Genomic DNA, 16,899 nt, shown 5'->3' with positions numbered 1-16,899 from the left:
AAAATCCAGTTCGCCGAGAACCGGCCTAGAGAAATCTTTGCCATTGTTCAAGATCTAGCCTATTCCGATAGGGCCTCACTCAAACCCTATCCCTCACAACTCCTCTGCGATTCTCTCAACTCTTTTTTCCTTGATAAAATTAGCACGATCAGAGCCAATATTCCCCTCCCGTCCCCCTCCTTCACTAATCCTCACTGTCCCCCAGTCGCAGCACGTCTGGATTCTATTCCTCTTCTCACGGCTGATTCTTTCCTTTCCCTTCTTCCTCTGGTCAAGTCTGGTTCCCCGCTGGATCCCTGTCCTACTTACATCCTGAAACAGATTTATTCTTTCTGTCCCTCACCACCCCTTATGTTTCTTAACAGTTCACTCTCCCAGGGTATTGTCACTTCATCACTTAAGTCGGCGGTAATTGTACCTATCTTAAAAAAACCTGGTGCTGACCTTTCTGTTTCAGCCAACTACCGCCCCATCTCACTCCTGCCTTTCCTGGCCAAGGTACTGGAACGCCATGTAGTAAGAACTTTGAGCTCCTTTGTGGAAAGGAACAGTGTCTTGGCCCCCAGGCAGGCAGGCTTCCGCCCTGCACACTCCACAGAGTCTGTGGTTATATCTGTCCTGGACAACCTGCGGGAGGGTATGGACACTAGTCAGCCCCAGGCCTTGGTCCTCCTCGATCTCTCTGCCGCGTTCGACACGGTGGACCATGCCATCTTACTTTCACGTGTCGAGCCGGCGGGAATCGGGGGGTCGGCCTTGGTCTGGCTATCCTCCTTCCTGAGTGGCCGCACTCAAGCAGTTCGCTTGGGTGATTACTCAGCTGACTCTCGGCCTGTGCAGTGCGGGGTTCCCCAAGCATCCTCTCTGTCTCCATTGTTATTCAACCTGTACATTGCCCCTCTTATCTATGCTCTACAACAGCTGGAGGTCTCTGTCTACAATTATGCAGATGACCTCCAGCTTATCTTTTCTCTATCCTCTTCCTCTGCGTCAATATCCAATTTTCATTCTGTTATGACCTTCATTCAGGACTGGATGAACCACAACCACCTGAAACTCAATCCCGACAAAACGGAATTGGTGTTGACGGGTGGTTGCTCCAGTCCATGGTCCTCTCTCTTTTGGCCCCCTTCTTTAGGTCCCCCACCCATTCCCGTCTCCTCTGTTAAAACCCTTGGCTTCAAACTCAATGATCAACTTTCCCTTCATTCCCAAGTTAGCGCGGTCGTATCTTCAGCTTTTCTTTCCCTCCGGACAATCCGCAAAGTCTCCCGGTTTTTCTCCCCATCTGCCCTCAAACTCATACTTCTGGCGATGGTGACGTCCCGCTTCGACTACGGCAATGCCCTCTATTGTGGCATGCCGGTGTACCTCGTGAGGCGTCTCCAGTTGGTCCAGAACCAGGCGGCTCGCCTGGTATTTAACCTACCTAAATCACATCACGTCACGCCCCTTCTTAAATCTTTACACTGGCTCCCCATTCAGCAACGTGCCCTATTCAAGCTGGGCTGCATCATTTTCAATGTCCGGTCCGGTTCTGCCCCTGCATTTATCGGTTCTGCAATCCACGACTACACCCCGTTTAGAGAATTGCGCTCAGCCACCCAACAACTTCTCATAGTCCCCCGCTTCAAACGAAAGAAATGGGGAGGATCCAAGTTCTCTACTTTGGCTCCTGCCTTCTGGAACTCTCTCCCGTTTCACTGGAGATCTTGTCCCCAGTACTCCCTTTTCTGCAAAGCCCTCAAAACTTTTCTTTTTACCCAGGCTTCCCCCTTGTAAATCGTCCCTTGGCTCCTAGTCTCTCGTTCCTTGGGTTTTGTAGTACTACATAGCGCCATGAAACCGCTCGGTGTACGCGCGCTCTAGAAATATTTTTAAACTCAACTCAAACTAATAGTGTGTCAGAATGCGCGTTTGCAGAGTGGTGGAGAATTGCGGGGGCACAAGGTACAGTTAACTTAGCTAAGTAGAACGGCTGAATTTCTCTGGTTTTGTACGAGTAAACTCTGCCCCAACTATAACCAGGCACTTTGAAGACATACATGCAAACAAGGTAGAGGATCTGAAATGCTTTGTATTGGATCAGGTGCCAAGTACACTGAGGGGTGGTAACAGGGAGAAATGTCTGAAGCAGCATGAATCTAGATATATTTTGAGGTTCAATTCTAAGATTCCTAATGGCCTCAACACGGAAGAAGATCAACCTATGCACTTGTGAATTGAATTAGTAAATGAGTCAACAAGACATTCAGCCAGCCTAGTTTTTAATTTCACACAATAGAATCTCCAATATAATTTAGTAAGGGTTTTTTACTATTATTCGGCACCTGCACTGCACTTTCTAGTAGAACGCATGTTGCCAATGCAATTTCCCATAAGGCTTTTAGACACAACTACAACCCGAAACACTAACAGAATTACATCACATTTGGCACAAAACTAAATCTTGGTCCAGAAGAACAAGTTACTTACCTTCGTTAACGCTTTGTCTGGTGGATACAGGATCTGCCTGTGGATTCCTCACCTTGTGAATATCCCCTGCTCCAGCGCCATTCGGAAATTTTTGTGGCTCTCCACGCTAACGAGGACGACGTAGAACCATGGCTCTGCGCGCGACTCCGCTGACGTCACTGGAGCCATAAAGGAGCCTCGTCGGCGTGATGACGTCAGTTCTGCCCTTTTTTTCCGTGCCTTCGAGGCACACAGAAGGACCGACAAATATATATAGTATACATAGTACACAGAATTCAAACAACACGCAGTGTGAAAACAATGCTGTGAACACTTCCATTGAAAATAAAATAAACAATATCAACATTGTAGGTATACAGGGGTAAACAACGGGGAGTCGGGTGGGTCAGTGAGGAATCCACAGGCAGCTACTGTATCCACCAGAAAAAGAGTTACCGAAGGTAAGTAACTTGTTCTTCTGATGGATACATCTGCCAGTGGATTCCTCACCTTGTGAATAGAGTCCCACAGCAATCCCCACTCCCGGAAGAGGGTGTCCACCCTTTTATACCAGAAAATCTTGAAGGATAGAACGCGCAAAGTGACCGTTCCTCCTCACTTCGGAATCTAAGCAGTAAAGCTTCGCGAAGGTATGGAGGGAGGCCCAAGTTGCCTCTCTACAAATGTCCTCAACAGGAACACCTCTAGATAAGGCAGATGTAGAAGACTTTGCCCTCGTAGAATGAGCTCTTAAACCCTCCGGAGGCTCCTTATCAGCCAAAGAGTAACAAATCTTGATGCACAAGACAATCCATCTGGAAAGTGTGCGCCTGTGCACCGCTCTACCTTTCCTGCAGTCAGCAAAGCCCACGAAGAGCAGGTCATCCACACGATAGTCTTTAGTTCTATCAAGATAAAAACTCACCGCCCTCTAAGGGTCCAAGCGGTGAAGCCGCTCCTCCTCCTTGAAAGGGTGAGGGGGAGGATAGAAGGAAGGAAGGGTAATGGACTGCCCCAGATGGAAGGAGTTACCACCTTAGGCAGAAAAGCCCTGGTCCTGAGAACCTTTCTATCAGCATGAATAGTCAAGAATGGGAGTTTTTAACTTGGAGCTTGAAGCTCACTTACCCTCCTTGCCGAGGTAATGGCAACAAGAAACACAGTTTTTAACGACAATAACCTCAAGGGACACTTGTGTAAGGGCTCGAAGGGAGAACCCATCAAATAGGTTTAGACAAGATTTAAGTCCCATTGAGGCACAATAAAAGGAGTGGGCGGACATTTGTTGGTAAGGCTCTTACTGAATCGTAACACAATGGGTGATTTAAACAAGGACGGCTGGTCCCGCAAGCAAAGGAACGCAGACAAAGCCGATAAATAGCCTTTCACAGTAGCCACAGCAAAACCCTGCTGGGCCAAAGACAGAGCAAACCGAAGAATGTCTGATAAGCGGACCCTTAAAGGGTCAATAGACGTCTCCCCACACCAATGAACAAATTTGGACCACCTATATGAATAAATAGACTTGGTGGAGAGACGTCTGGCGGACAAAATAACGTCCACCAGGTCAGAAGGAAGAGAAAAAGAATTCAGGTTGCCCCGTTCAATCTCCAGGCATTAAGGTGTAAGGTCTGGAGGTGGGGGTGTAGAACCTGCTCCTGCAATTGCGAGAGGAGGTCTGCCATGAGAGGGAGACGGAGGGGAGGGCACAAGGAGAGGTGGAGAAGAAGATCTGTATACCACACCCTTCTTGGCCAATCCGGGGCATTCAATAGGACTTGGGCCCGGTCTTGACGAATCTTCTTCAGAAATTGAGGAATCAATGGTATGGGAGGAAACCCGTAAAGGAGTTTACAGATCCAACTCAACTGAAACCCGTCCTCCAAAGCTCCCTGCATCGGATACTGGAGACTGCAGAATGATGGGCAGTGATCGATCACATGAGTGGCTAACAGGTCCACCCGAGGAGTTCCGCATGTCCGGAAGATGTGACAAACCACCTCTGGATGAAGCCTGCACTCGTGGTCGGCTGAGAACTGCCGACTGAGACTTTCTGCACACACGTTTAGAACCACTGCCAGATTATTTGCCATCAGACAAATCTGATGGTCCTGAACCCAGGACCAGAGATGCAGAGCCTCTCTGCAAAGATAATGCGACCCTATTCCTCCCTGTTTGTTGCAATACCACATCGTTGTAGTGTTGTCCATTAGGACTTGAACCGACTGACTGCGAAGGGAAGGGAGAAAGGCCAGGAGCGCCAAACGTATCGCCCTTAACTCCAGAAGGTTGATGTGAAGCAATCTTTCCTCTGGAGACCAAAGACCCTTGATCTCCAGGTCCCCCAGTTGAGCACCCCACCCTAGAGTAGATGCATCTGTTATCACTGTGGCCACCGATGGAGGTAGATGGAAGGGATTCCCTTGAGACAGATTGCCTTCCACGCTCCACCAAGATCGATCCACCGCAGCTTCTCTGGAGATCCTCAGACTTCTTGAGATCTCCATTGTGCTGATACCACGGCCTGCGGAAGCACCACTGGAGCGCCCTCATGTGCCAGCATGCATGATTGACCAACAGAATGCAGGAAGCAAACAGACCAAGCAGGCGAAGGACCTTCAGGACTGGAACGACCACTCCATTGTAAAACAAAGGAATCATTTCCTGAATGTCGAGAATCCTTTGAGGAGGAGGGAATGCTCGACAAACAGTGTCCAGTATCGCCTCTATAAACAGGTTGCGCTGAGAGGGCACTAGGTGAGACTTGGGTACGTTTATCGAAAAACCCAATCTGTACAACAGCAGCGTTGTCACTTGCAGATGACACCTTCTCCGGAGACCCTGCTTTGATCAGCCAGTCGTCCAGATAGGGGAAAACCGAAATACCCGACCTTCTGAGATGGGCTGCCACCACTGCAATCACCTTGGTGAAGGCTCAAGGTGCAGTAGTAAGACCAAACGGAAGGACCGCAAACTGATAATGTTGCGACCCTACCGTGAAACTGAGATACTTCCTGTGCGACTTTAGGATCGGATATGAAAATACGAGTCTTGCAAATCGATCAACAGCATCCAATCCTCCTGTTGCAGCGCTTGAAGAACCTGCGCAAGGGTGAGCATCTTGAACTTTTCCTGCTTTAGAAAAAGGTTCAAGATCCTGAGATCCAGGATTGGACGTAACCTGCCATCCTTTTTGGGTATCAGGAAATACCGGGAGTAGCAACCCTGACCCCTTTCCAGCTCCGGAACCACCTCTATCACACCTTTTTTCAATAATGTCAGAACTTCCTCCTGCAGGAGAAGGTGGTCCTCTGAGCAAATCCCTTGGCAAGGAGGGTAATTTAGAGGGATTTCCCGGAAGGAAAGACCATACCCATTCTCCACAAGATTGAGAACCCAAAGGTTTGTAGTGACCGACATGATCCTGAATGGCAGATCTAGGACTGCTTTGCTGCGGTAATAGGAGGGGACGTAGAGGAGGAGGAGGAGGGCCGACGACCTAGTGGGCTACCTCTATTCTTGCCCCTGTAGGATCTATACAAGGTATTCTGCTGCTGCTGAGGTTGTTTGTAGGAGCGAAAAGACCTCCCAAAACCTCTATACCTCCTAAACGTTGAACTCCTAGGCTGAGTCTGAAGGCCTAGAAATTCGGCCGTTGCCTTACTATCTTTAAATCTTTCCAGGGCCGCATCTGCTTTCTTGCCAAAGAGACCAGAGCCATCGAAAGGTAGGTCCAAAAGTTTTGCCTGTACATTTGAGGAGAACTCTAAAGATTTAAGCCAGGCACTTCTAGTAGCCACAGAAGATCCGCCGTGTCCAAACCACTCTGAATCACCTGACGAGCAGCTGCTTGAGTGTCCTGTAACACATCATTAAAAATTTTCCTGTCACCTTCAGACAATTTTGGGGCAAGCTGTTTCGCAAAATCCATAAGGGCATAGAAATAGCGACCCATAAGACAGGTGCCATTCGTTGACTTAAGGGCCATGCTATCCGAAGAAAACACCTTCTTAGCGGACTGGTCGAGCTTTTTAGACTTTGTCCAACGGAACCTGTGGAAAGGCAGCAGAAAACTTCTTTGAACAGGCTGCCTGGACTACTAGACTCTCAGGAGAAGGGTGTGATAAAAATTCAGGATCCCCTGGAGCCACCCTATATCTCCTTGCAATTGTTTTGTTAACTACTGGAGCCGAAAATGGTTTGCGCCAGACCTTCAATACAGGATCGGTAATTGCCAGAGGTTCTACAACAAAAGTAGGAGAGTGGAGAACTTGTCAGTATATTAGATTTAAATTCAACAGAAGGACCTGAAGGTCCAAAAGTTCTGCTGCTTTTTTAATCACTGTATGGTAGGGGGCAACATCCTTCAAGCTCCCACTCTGGATACATATCAAGGCCACTTGCTTCTTAATTCCGTAAAACAGTCAGAGTCCTCAACCTCACCTTCCTCCAGACGAAATCTCTGCTCCTCCAAAACTGAGCTGCTCTCCTAGATCTTATTCTAGGCGCCGACGCCGGTGGAGCCGAGACCGACTCCAAAGGACCTGGATGCGGCGTCGTACACTGATCAGTCGGCACAGCCTGTGCCGATCGAGGTAGAGCTCACGGCGCCAGAGAGGATGGAAACTGCGTCTACGTCCTCGGCGCCGGGAAATGCCAAGACGGCGCCGCCAGAAGGAATGGCATGAATGGAGCCTGGGATAAGGCCTGAGGAACTCCCAAATTAAATGCTAATGGACCCATAGGACACGAAGGTGCTCCAGAGGGGTACAAAGCCCTATGGAATACATCGCATTTAGATAATGCAAAGGAACTTGTCCCGGGCTAGGAAAAGGAGGATAGGCCCCAGGGACAGAATCCGATGGAGGCATTACCGGTTTCGGGTCAGCCGGCACCGACAGCGGATCCGATGGAATCGCCTGCTTATCCGGCACAGGAATCTCTTCTACCGGAGCCGGAGAATGTTCCGAAGTCTGTGATGAGCCGGCGTCAGAGATCGAACAGGAGAAACTGCAGGCAAAGCTGATTTCTACGGTGAAGCTCGATTCGAGGGAGGAGGAGACACAAAGTCCTTACAGCATCGATGGACTTCAGAAGCCAACTTCGGCGGCGCCTCTCTATCAGAATGACGCTTCGAAGAGTGCCTCTTTTTATGCTTCTAGGCTCTTGAAGCATGCCCGACGACGATCTTGTGCCCGACCTCGACTGAGACCTCGATCATCTTTTTTCTTTCATTTTTGCCATGAAGAGCTTCGCTTCTCTTTCTTTCAAGGCATTCGGATACATTTTCCTGCAACAGGCACATCCCTCGACGTCGTGATCTGATGATAGACACCAAACGCAGTCTTCATGTGGATCAGTAATGGACATATGTCCTCCGCACTCCCTGCAAGGCTTGAACCTGGACTTACTCGATGACATCCTTGAAAGGAAACAAGAAGCACAGGAATACAGCCAGAAACACAAAGTATCAAGTGAAACTATGGTGAGTCCTAGAAAAACAGTTAGCGTCGACGGTGGGGAAAAAAGGGAACGGACGTCATCACGCCGACAAGGCTCCTTTATGGCTCCAGTGACGTCAGCGGAGTCGCGAGCGGAGCCATGGTTCTACATCGTCCTCGTTGGCGTGGAGAGCTACAAAAATTTCTGAATGCTGCTGGCGCACGGGATATTCACAAGGTGAGGAATCCACTGGCAGATGTATCCATCAGAAAGAAAGCTTTACATAATGTGGTATAAATCTGTTCAGTAGTTTGAGTTATTAAAGAAAAAAGATTTAAAAGATTTATATTTACATAAGATCTATAGACGCTGATCCTGAGTTCTGATTGGCTGCTACCAAATCAACCAGGAAGTGGTGGTAGTCATCTTAGGACTGTAACAAAAAAATTAAAATACGCATACAGAACAAAAATATTTTTAAATAGGGTCAGGGTAGGGATACCCGGACACCCTAGGACTGGTGGTGGGGTCAAATTTTGCAGCACATTTGCAGAGGATCCGTGGCTAAATTAAAAATAAAACATGCACTGTCTTCCATGCTTTTTCTTTTACCTCCCCCCCCCCCCACCCCACCGGGCCAGGCACAGGAGGGGACAATATATATTTGGGGGAGAGTGGGGTACATGCGACCCCCTGTCCCCAAATCAATTTCGGCCCCAGGGACCCCATTCCCCAGGGCCTGGTCAATTTTGAGAAGTAAGAGGGAGGCTGCATGCCTCCCCCCAGGACATTTTTGGCCCAATAGAACTCCAGTGCCCAGCCTTAAAAAAAAAATGGGAGTGGGAATTTGGCCCCCACCTACCGAACTGATTTCAGATTCTGAGCCCCAGCAGCCGGGGCCCGACTGTATTAAAATATGGGGAGGGGCACACAGCCCCAAGCAGATTTCGCCCCTGGGAGACCAAATCCTTTGGGGACCAGCCATTTGAGTGATGGTGAGGAGGGCCACACACCCTCCTCCCTGGGCCGATTTCAAACCTGGTTACCCCATACCCTGAGGCCCGGTCACTGCTACAAATGGGATGGAGCCACACAGCACCTACTGCCCGGACCATTAATAGCCATGGGGACCCCATCCCCCAGAGCTGACTCATGCTATGTCCGCGGATGCACACTGCCAGGACATAGCATGTTTCCTGCCCGCACTGGTGTAGGCAGGGAAACTCGTGCTTGCTCTGGCACCAAACATCAAGTCCGCTCCCATGCGAGCTGACTTAATTTGTTTCCCTCCCACAGAAAGGGGCAGAGTAACGGATCAGGACTGCTCACGCCCGCAGGGACCAGCATTTTTAGCTGCTTTATACAGGTGGGAGAAACTCCAGCGGAGGTCTTGGGGCTCCCCCCGCAGCCCTACAACCAAAGTGTAGTGAGTGCCCTACCCACTCACTACACTGGCCGATATCGGCCCACGAAGGGTGGCGGCGTGCCCCCACCTCCTTTTTGGAAGCTGGCCAGGCCACGGGGGATGGAATGAGCCCTGGGAGGGGCAGCGTGCTCTCTTCTCCGTAAATATAGCGATTCTCCTCTCTCTCTCCTCCCCCCCTCTCCCCCCCCCCCCCCCGAGCCAAAATCTGCTTGAGGAAGGGGACATGTGCACCCTTCCCTAAAGAAATACACCAGTCCCCTGGACCAAACATTGGCCCTGGAGGGAGCCCACAAAAAATGTGCCAGGCTACGGGGTAAGGTCTGGAAGCCGAAATCAGCCCAGGGACATGGGCACAGTACTCCCTCCCCCATTAAATATGGTGACAGGCCCTGGGAGTTAGTATCCCCAGAGCCAAAAGCAGCCCACATCCCCTATAAAATTCCTGTGTATGGCTTCTCTGGGCAGGGAGCTCATGGGTTGGCCATTGGGCCTACCATAGGGTAGGCTTTGTCACAAGTGTCTGCATGGGAGGAGGGGGGGGGGGGGGGGGGGAAGAGCAGAGGCCGTGTGCTGCAGCAGTTGGTTTAACGTATGTTAATTACATTTTACTTGACAGAAAAAAATAGAAATGCACTGGAAAAAAATTGATGTTAAATTATAATTAAGTTTAACTGAAATTCACCACTTAGTTAACTGATGTAACTACGACTCGTCCGTATCATTCCTTTGCATTTCCTTCAAAAACAACCGCTTCACTGACCCTGCACTGTGTGTTAGGAAGGCTGCCAGTCACCTAACCTGTTCTCTCCTCAGTCAAAGGGAAAATTAATCTTTCCGACCTCTCCAGGAATGTCAGGCAGTACTGGAGGAAGACTGTCATGCAAGGGAACATCAACTTGATTAAGCAAAAGGCTGTGACCCCTAAAACATCAAGATAAGGAGACACAGATTGAATGCATTAGTTGGGGAACTAGAGAAGAAAACTTCAGCTAGACCAGAGAGGATCCACCTCAAGGAAGAGCCAAACTTTTGGCAAAACAGAGAAAAACGAAAAAAAATCATGACAAACTCTTGAAGTACTTGACAGATACGTCTAGGTATCTTGAGCCGCAAAGGTTCATAGGCCCCGTTGAGGCTGAAGACACATTCTTCTGGAGTGGTGGGGTGAAAGCAAGAGAGCTCCATAATACCAGTAGGGCAATCACCTTTTCCAAAGCTGCACATAGAACACATCACAAACGCTGACAAATCCCTGAGGAAAGGGTCATTGTAAAAGGTGTATTTCATGGGGATGGTGTGATTCAATTGGTACCATGGACTTATTCCAGTCTATAGATTCTTTGATTAAGTCAGTTTACTCTCCTAGGCTATTTTGTAGGATATTTAGAATCCCAACAGACAACTGCAAAGGACATGCCAGAATGACTTTATCAGACAGCATCAAGGCTAGGATTTCCAAAGAAACTATGAGACCGCATCATACACTCCCACAAAAGTACCTATATAGTGCATATTTGAAATGGAATACCCTAAACAAACCCCTGCAAATGTCACACTGTAGTCTAGTTGCTTCAAGGCAGATGTCGAGTGGTAGTTAGTGATGACTTTAGTTTGTCCAACCAATAACTAAACGAGAGAAGAGAAGACCATGTTACAGAACAACAGATACCTTGCACTACACCTCATAAACAACCCTCTGGCCAAGGAGCCCTTCAGCTGTGTTCAGAATGCAATTTGTTTTACTCGTCTACTGAATTGCTGATGATTATATGAAAATATCCATACAAAATATTAAACTCTTGATGGCTGTCCAAAAGCTACAGTGAACGGTGAAGTCATTTAGAAAGGTCTAACGGAGGAGCATCTGACTCGTGGCAAAAGAAGCTTGCATACTGGGAAAAGGACGTGGGAGTAGGCTTCTAAATGTACTATAGGAACAAAGTTACACTGGGCAGAGATGACCTACACCGCCCTCCAGAAAAGTGGGACATTCCAAATTAGTACAAAATGAGGGTGGAAGGACATGGGATTGTCTAGTTTCAACTTTAATGTGGCCACCAATTAACAGTTCGTGCAAAATGCATGTTCAGCTAAACAGTAACGATAACATTTTACTTACAGCTCTTGAAGGATCACCAAAGTCGATCTTCAATCTTCCCATTGCCCTAATAATAGCAATAATGGACTGTATAGTGTTACTGTAAACAACTGCTTTGTACTGCTTACATTCTTCTTCTGAATACCCAGCTTCATGAATAATCCTGTAGTAAAAAGGAAAATGGGCAGTTTCAATTCCTGAATCTAAAACAATAAGATTTATCATTTTAAACAGCTGTTCGTAAACTTTTCAGTCAAACTGGAATACATACCAGGCTAATATTAAGGAAAACGCACATAATAGGGTGATAGAGTAGCATATGGTAAGCAAGAGCTTGAATATCTTTTTATTTAAACATCCCTTCAGATAGGTTGCCCTTACCCCAAAAGACGGCCTGTATACAGCGCAACTCAGCGATCCAGGCACAGGTAGTGCACTGGGGCGGTAGCGGTCTGGTCATTCTTTACCACATTCCAACTAGGACAAAGCTGCCAAATTACCGGTAACTGTGTGCTTTTAGGGGAAAGAAGCAGATTTAAGAGTTTAAGGACCTGCTCAGTTCCCAGTCAGGCCTGTATTCTAGGCAATGTTTTTCCTATTCATGTTGTCAAGTTTTTCGCGTATTTTACTTTCTAACCCTTGGTCCCACAATTTTCCTTCAAACGTGAGCACTGAGATTTTTTATTTCAGTGGGAAACAAGGTGCCATTTAGTTGGTGTGAGTGGGTCTGATCCACCTGTGAAAATTACACAAAAGCTGAAAGGGACATGAAGACCGCACAAGAGGTTTGAGCCAGCTTAAGAGTGGTTAAAAATGGAGTCAATGTACCTGCCTTACTATTAAAATACTGTTTTGAAGAGTATTTTCTTTTCAAATATTTTTATATTGGTATAGCAGAATAAATGTCTAATTTAAAAAAAACTAGCCAAGGGATTGCACAAGGATAAGCATAATGGTAGCACAGGAGGATATAAATGCATCAATCAATTCCACAAGGGTGAAAAGTTGAACAAGCGAGCCGGTTCACCAACGTAGGCCCCCAGGTGAGTAGAAAAGCAACTTAACATCATTGCCCATGACAGAGTGTATGGCCTCATACTTTCTGGACTTGCCTCTCATCCACCTCAACAGCAACCATCCACCGTTCCGCTACTTATAAAGTCTTACTACACTTCAGTAAAGCCAAACTGCCCACCCAGAGATAAAATGTAAATAGAAACTGTAAATTCAATTAAGGGAAGTGGGTTAGCTCAAACTGTCATCATGAGTACTACCCATAAACATGTCCTCACTGGCTCACAAAGGATCATTTAGGGAGGGTGCCATGTCCATCTTGCACGTTTGTTAAACAGAAAAAGTGGAGCGTGGCCGGTTTTCACTCCAAGAACGGTTGTGACTAAAACCCGAATATGCTGCATTTCGCGCCACACAGCCAACCTATACCCCTGGGAACTCAGACCAAAATCTTTCTGGGAATGACCAACTTGGCAAATTGACAACTAGTCCAATCTCAACTCAAAAAAAGAAAAATGTATTCACCAGTGGATAATAAAATACAAAACATTTTATGATGCAGAAGACAAGTAGTAACTTGCCTTGCCAGTTGTCCATCAGAGGTATGTCTTATGAATGGAAACATTTCTCCACATTTTTAGGAACCCAGAACCTACTTTTCAAAAGTACGCAATTTCATTCTGCAAGCAATTTATATTAACTTGAATGAAAACAAGCCTTTTTGGGGTTGACCGGGGGAGGGACGAATTCCCCGCCCCCCCTGCCCAGTCTGACATAGCTGCCCTGTAATTATGATTAAGATGCCCACAGTAAAAAGAAGTTGGCTTCCAAAGAGCTTTGAAAGCTGCATCACAAGTCCAACTCCAGTTCCTTCTTTCAAATGCGGGTGTGTGAGAAATATACTCCAGAGCAATCAGGGACGGACATGCCATTCATAGAAGCACCTTACACTTGTACGGACAATAGCATACAGCCTCCAGCAGCTGTAAATTAATTAAGTGAAATGGTGCAATGGTGAACTGAGGTCTCCTTTTTGGTTTGTTTGGGGCAACGTACCCGTCTTCTTTGGCGCGAGCCCCCTGTTGCCGGTCTCACGAGTCTTCCCTCGCAGCCGCTGCCGCAGCTTCCACCAACGCGACGCGGCCACGGAGGGAGGACCACAACATCCAGGTGCCCTAGCGGCGGAAGCCGCCAACACCCACATCGTGCCCGGAGGCGCTTAATTTGCACAGAGCCCCCGTGTCGCGGGATCGCGCACGGGTCGCGTCGGGTTAAGCCCGGGACAAGGGCGGGACCGTCTGTGGCCGTCAGAGGCCAGAAGTGGCCGGGCCGGGCCACCCCCCCCCCCCCCCCCCCAACACCTGCACTCTTTGCCAGGACTTTAAAGTATTTTACAAGGTAATTAAAAATAAAAAAATAATAAAAAGGTATACATAATTGACCATAGGGCTGTTTATTTAAAAATCTCTTCTAGCGTGGGGAGGGAATATCGTTTATAGTGGGATTTGCCTTTTTAAATCTACAATAATGACTGATACGGGTAAAAATATTAAGTCTTGTGCTTCCCGCCCTATGACTAGGCACCAGGCTGCCACGATACAACCCCTCCAGAGTCTAACAGCAATCGACAAGATGCTCCAGAAAACGATTGGGGTAGTGGCTACAGCAATATAAAACACGGAGAGGCGATTATCAATTACCCCTGCTGGTCCTCCGTTACAGCAAGCGGGGGATTTCTCTGCAGCTACAGTTAATCCTCCTGACTGTAGTTTCTTCCTTACGTCTTCTTTTGCTGAGTTGCCCTGTGCACAGGCTGTTATTGATAGTCCGCCTGTTGCTAAATTCCCCCCACATGCTGTAGGGAAAAAAGTTCTTAAACCCCGCCCTAGAAGTAAGAAATCTAAACTTTAAAAAAAAAGAACTATGCCTATTTCTGATTCTATACCGGATGTTGCTGGTCCTTCTGCATCCCCTGTAGGAACACCTGTCTGGGTTACTCATCTACTCGTTGACTTCCAGGCTCATATTGAACAGATTATTGGCACACATATCAAACCTCTGGCATCTAGGTTGGATAGATTAGTTTCCACAATTAATAACATAGGTTTAGGGAAAGTTCAGCCTGCCAGCCCATTGGAAAAACATGCTTATAGAGTGACTCATGTCTGAACTGGGGTGGCAGAGTGGGCTAAAGAACGGTGATGGATTAAACCTAGATCTTTTGACTGGGTGTGAGTGTTTGATTGATTCAGATGCTCCGTCCATCACCACCCCCTTTTGTACCGTAATAGAGTGACTCCTAGCACTGCCAAGCCTACCCCTTGCTCTAAAACCACCCGAGTTAATAACGGTGTTGCTGGGAATCCTGTCATCGGGCCGACTCCTGACATCACTAAGTTAATTTCGGATGCATGGGGCCGCCTGACAGTAATAATATCCCAGCTGTAACCTCTCAGGCAATTGGTAACTCAACGCCCGATACAGCTCTGCCTCTGCTTAGGGATGGAAAAGTAGCTGGCGGAACCAACATAGCGCTGAGGTGGGTGTCTGAAGTGGGGACAAGCCATTTGGACCAAAAATCCCTAGCTAGTAGAAACATCGTAGCAAGGGGTTCTTTAATAGAGCTGCCCTCCATTGATCTCCCTCCTGAGTCCTTGCCATATGTAGTGGTGCTTGCCGGGGTTCCTCCCCTAGGCCAGGGAAAAAGCAAGGATCACAGTGATCTTAAAAATAAATGTATACAATGGCTTAACACCAACAGGCCTTCTCCCGCTAATGCCTCAGGTGAAATATTGTGCGTCAGAAGAGTAGAATGGATTGGGTCTGGACCTAAAACTATAGCAGGAAATTGTGTGGTAATTAACTTTAGGCATACATGTGCTGTAGAACACATCTGCAGTGGGTTGCCAACCTGGTCGATTACCCAAATTCTTCCCCTCCATTTGTCATATTTCTATCCTACTCCACAGACGAGAACCGGCCAGAGCAGAAGTCTTCAGTATCAAGGGGCCCAAAATAAATTCTCACATAGAACTCAACAGGGGATAACTACCTGTGAGGGCTCCCATCCCCATATTCCTTTACTCTCACTATTCCCCCAAAGAAATAGGTTCAGTTTCCTGGAGCAGGTGGATTGACGCCCTGTGGGGCAGAATTTTATACCACCGACTGATAGTAGTACAGGTACCCTAGCAGCTATATTGGAGGGCAACGATGTCAACACTGGCCCTGAAAATCTAATAGCAGATCAACACTTGATCATTGAGGGTAGGACGGAATTGGGGGAAAATACACAACATGTGGGGCCTTGTGCTCCTAACGAGGCACTGCTTAGTGGTGAGGCAAGGGAAAGGACATCTGAGCCTAGAATTTTAATTTCTGGCACTGGGTCTGATATAGGCAAGGGCAAACTATCACGTAGCCCTGGGATAGCTGACGGAAGGATAAAAATTCTGTCCTGGAATGTGGCCGGGTTAAAAAACAAGTTGCCCCTGCCTGAGTGGGGTTCCTTTATGGCAATGCTTGACATTTGCTTGATGCAGGAAACATGGGCATTGGAGAAGAGTGTAAGGCCTGATTTTGCTACCTTTGACATTCCGGCAACAACTGGGGGTAGAAGGAGAACATCGGGTGCGCTCTCAATATGGGTGGGGAGATCCAAGCTGACCTGGGCGTAGGGTGGAGACGCCGGGAAGCCATCGGGCAGAGCCGTGAGGTGAACGGCAGCGACACTTGGCAGAAGGGAGCGCCGGGAGACTCCCTGCAACTACAGCCCCCAGCAGCCTAAGGGGCGGCGCGCCCGTGACGCGTGGAGAGCGCCCAGAGGCGCTTGAAAGGCCGACACCGCCCAGGAGCACCGGGGGAGATCCAAGCTGACCTGGGCGTAGGGTGGAGACGCCGGGAAGCCATCGGGCAGAGCCGTGAGGTGAACGGCAGCGACACTTGGCAGAAGGGAGCGCCGGGAGACTCCCTGCAACTACAGCCCCCAGCAGCCTCAGGGGCGGCGCACCCGTGACGCGTAGAGAGCGCCCGGAGGCGCTTGAAAGGCCGACACCGCCCTCTCGCCCCGCGAGTCGCGCGCGGGAGAAGCCCGGGACAAGGGCAGGGACGACCAGGGACAGGCCATCCCCCTTGGCTGTAATTGTGAGTACCAGTCCATACTCTTAGGGCTGAAAGCTGTTCATCAAGCATTTAGCAAGTTGTGTGGTTCATGCACCTCTGACCCCTTGTGTGCTGTTTTGTAACTGTTTGCTGCTTTGACCCGTTAGCAACCATGTCAATCCAAACTACCCTAACGGACAATTATCTGCTGAAAGTTGTCAGCAGAATTAATTGCGATAGAAGAAAATCGCTAGGGAAAGGCACCTCACCTGACTTTCCATCGGACCTACCAGTGGATCTCACCAATGAGGGCAGTAACAATACGAACTTGGCAGCTGAGATTGATAATATCAGTACTAATGTT

The 16,899-nt window shown here is 48.3% G+C and overlaps 1 protein-coding gene across 1 annotated transcript in view; it reads right to left on the bottom strand.

Moving 5' to 3' along the window:
• The window catches only part of GNAI1 (G protein subunit alpha i1), a 314,590-nt gene that overhangs the window by 190,690 nt on the left and 107,001 nt on the right, over positions 1-16,899 (bottom strand). Inside the window, exon 3 of the mRNA XM_078674173.1 lies at positions 11,442-11,583. Within this exon, the coding sequence (XP_078530299.1) occupies positions 11,442-11,583 (142 nt within the window). The remainder of the gene's footprint in view (positions 1-11,441; positions 11,584-16,899) is intronic.

Source organism: Lissotriton helveticus, chromosome 1_1 (assembly GCF_964261635.1).
Source record: "Lissotriton helveticus chromosome 1_1, aLisHel1.1, whole genome shotgun sequence".
Lineage (NCBI taxonomy): Eukaryota > Metazoa > Chordata > Amphibia > Caudata > Salamandridae > Lissotriton > Lissotriton helveticus.
Note: the sequence above shows the minus strand (reverse complement) of the source record. Positions and strands in the feature narration are given on the sequence as shown.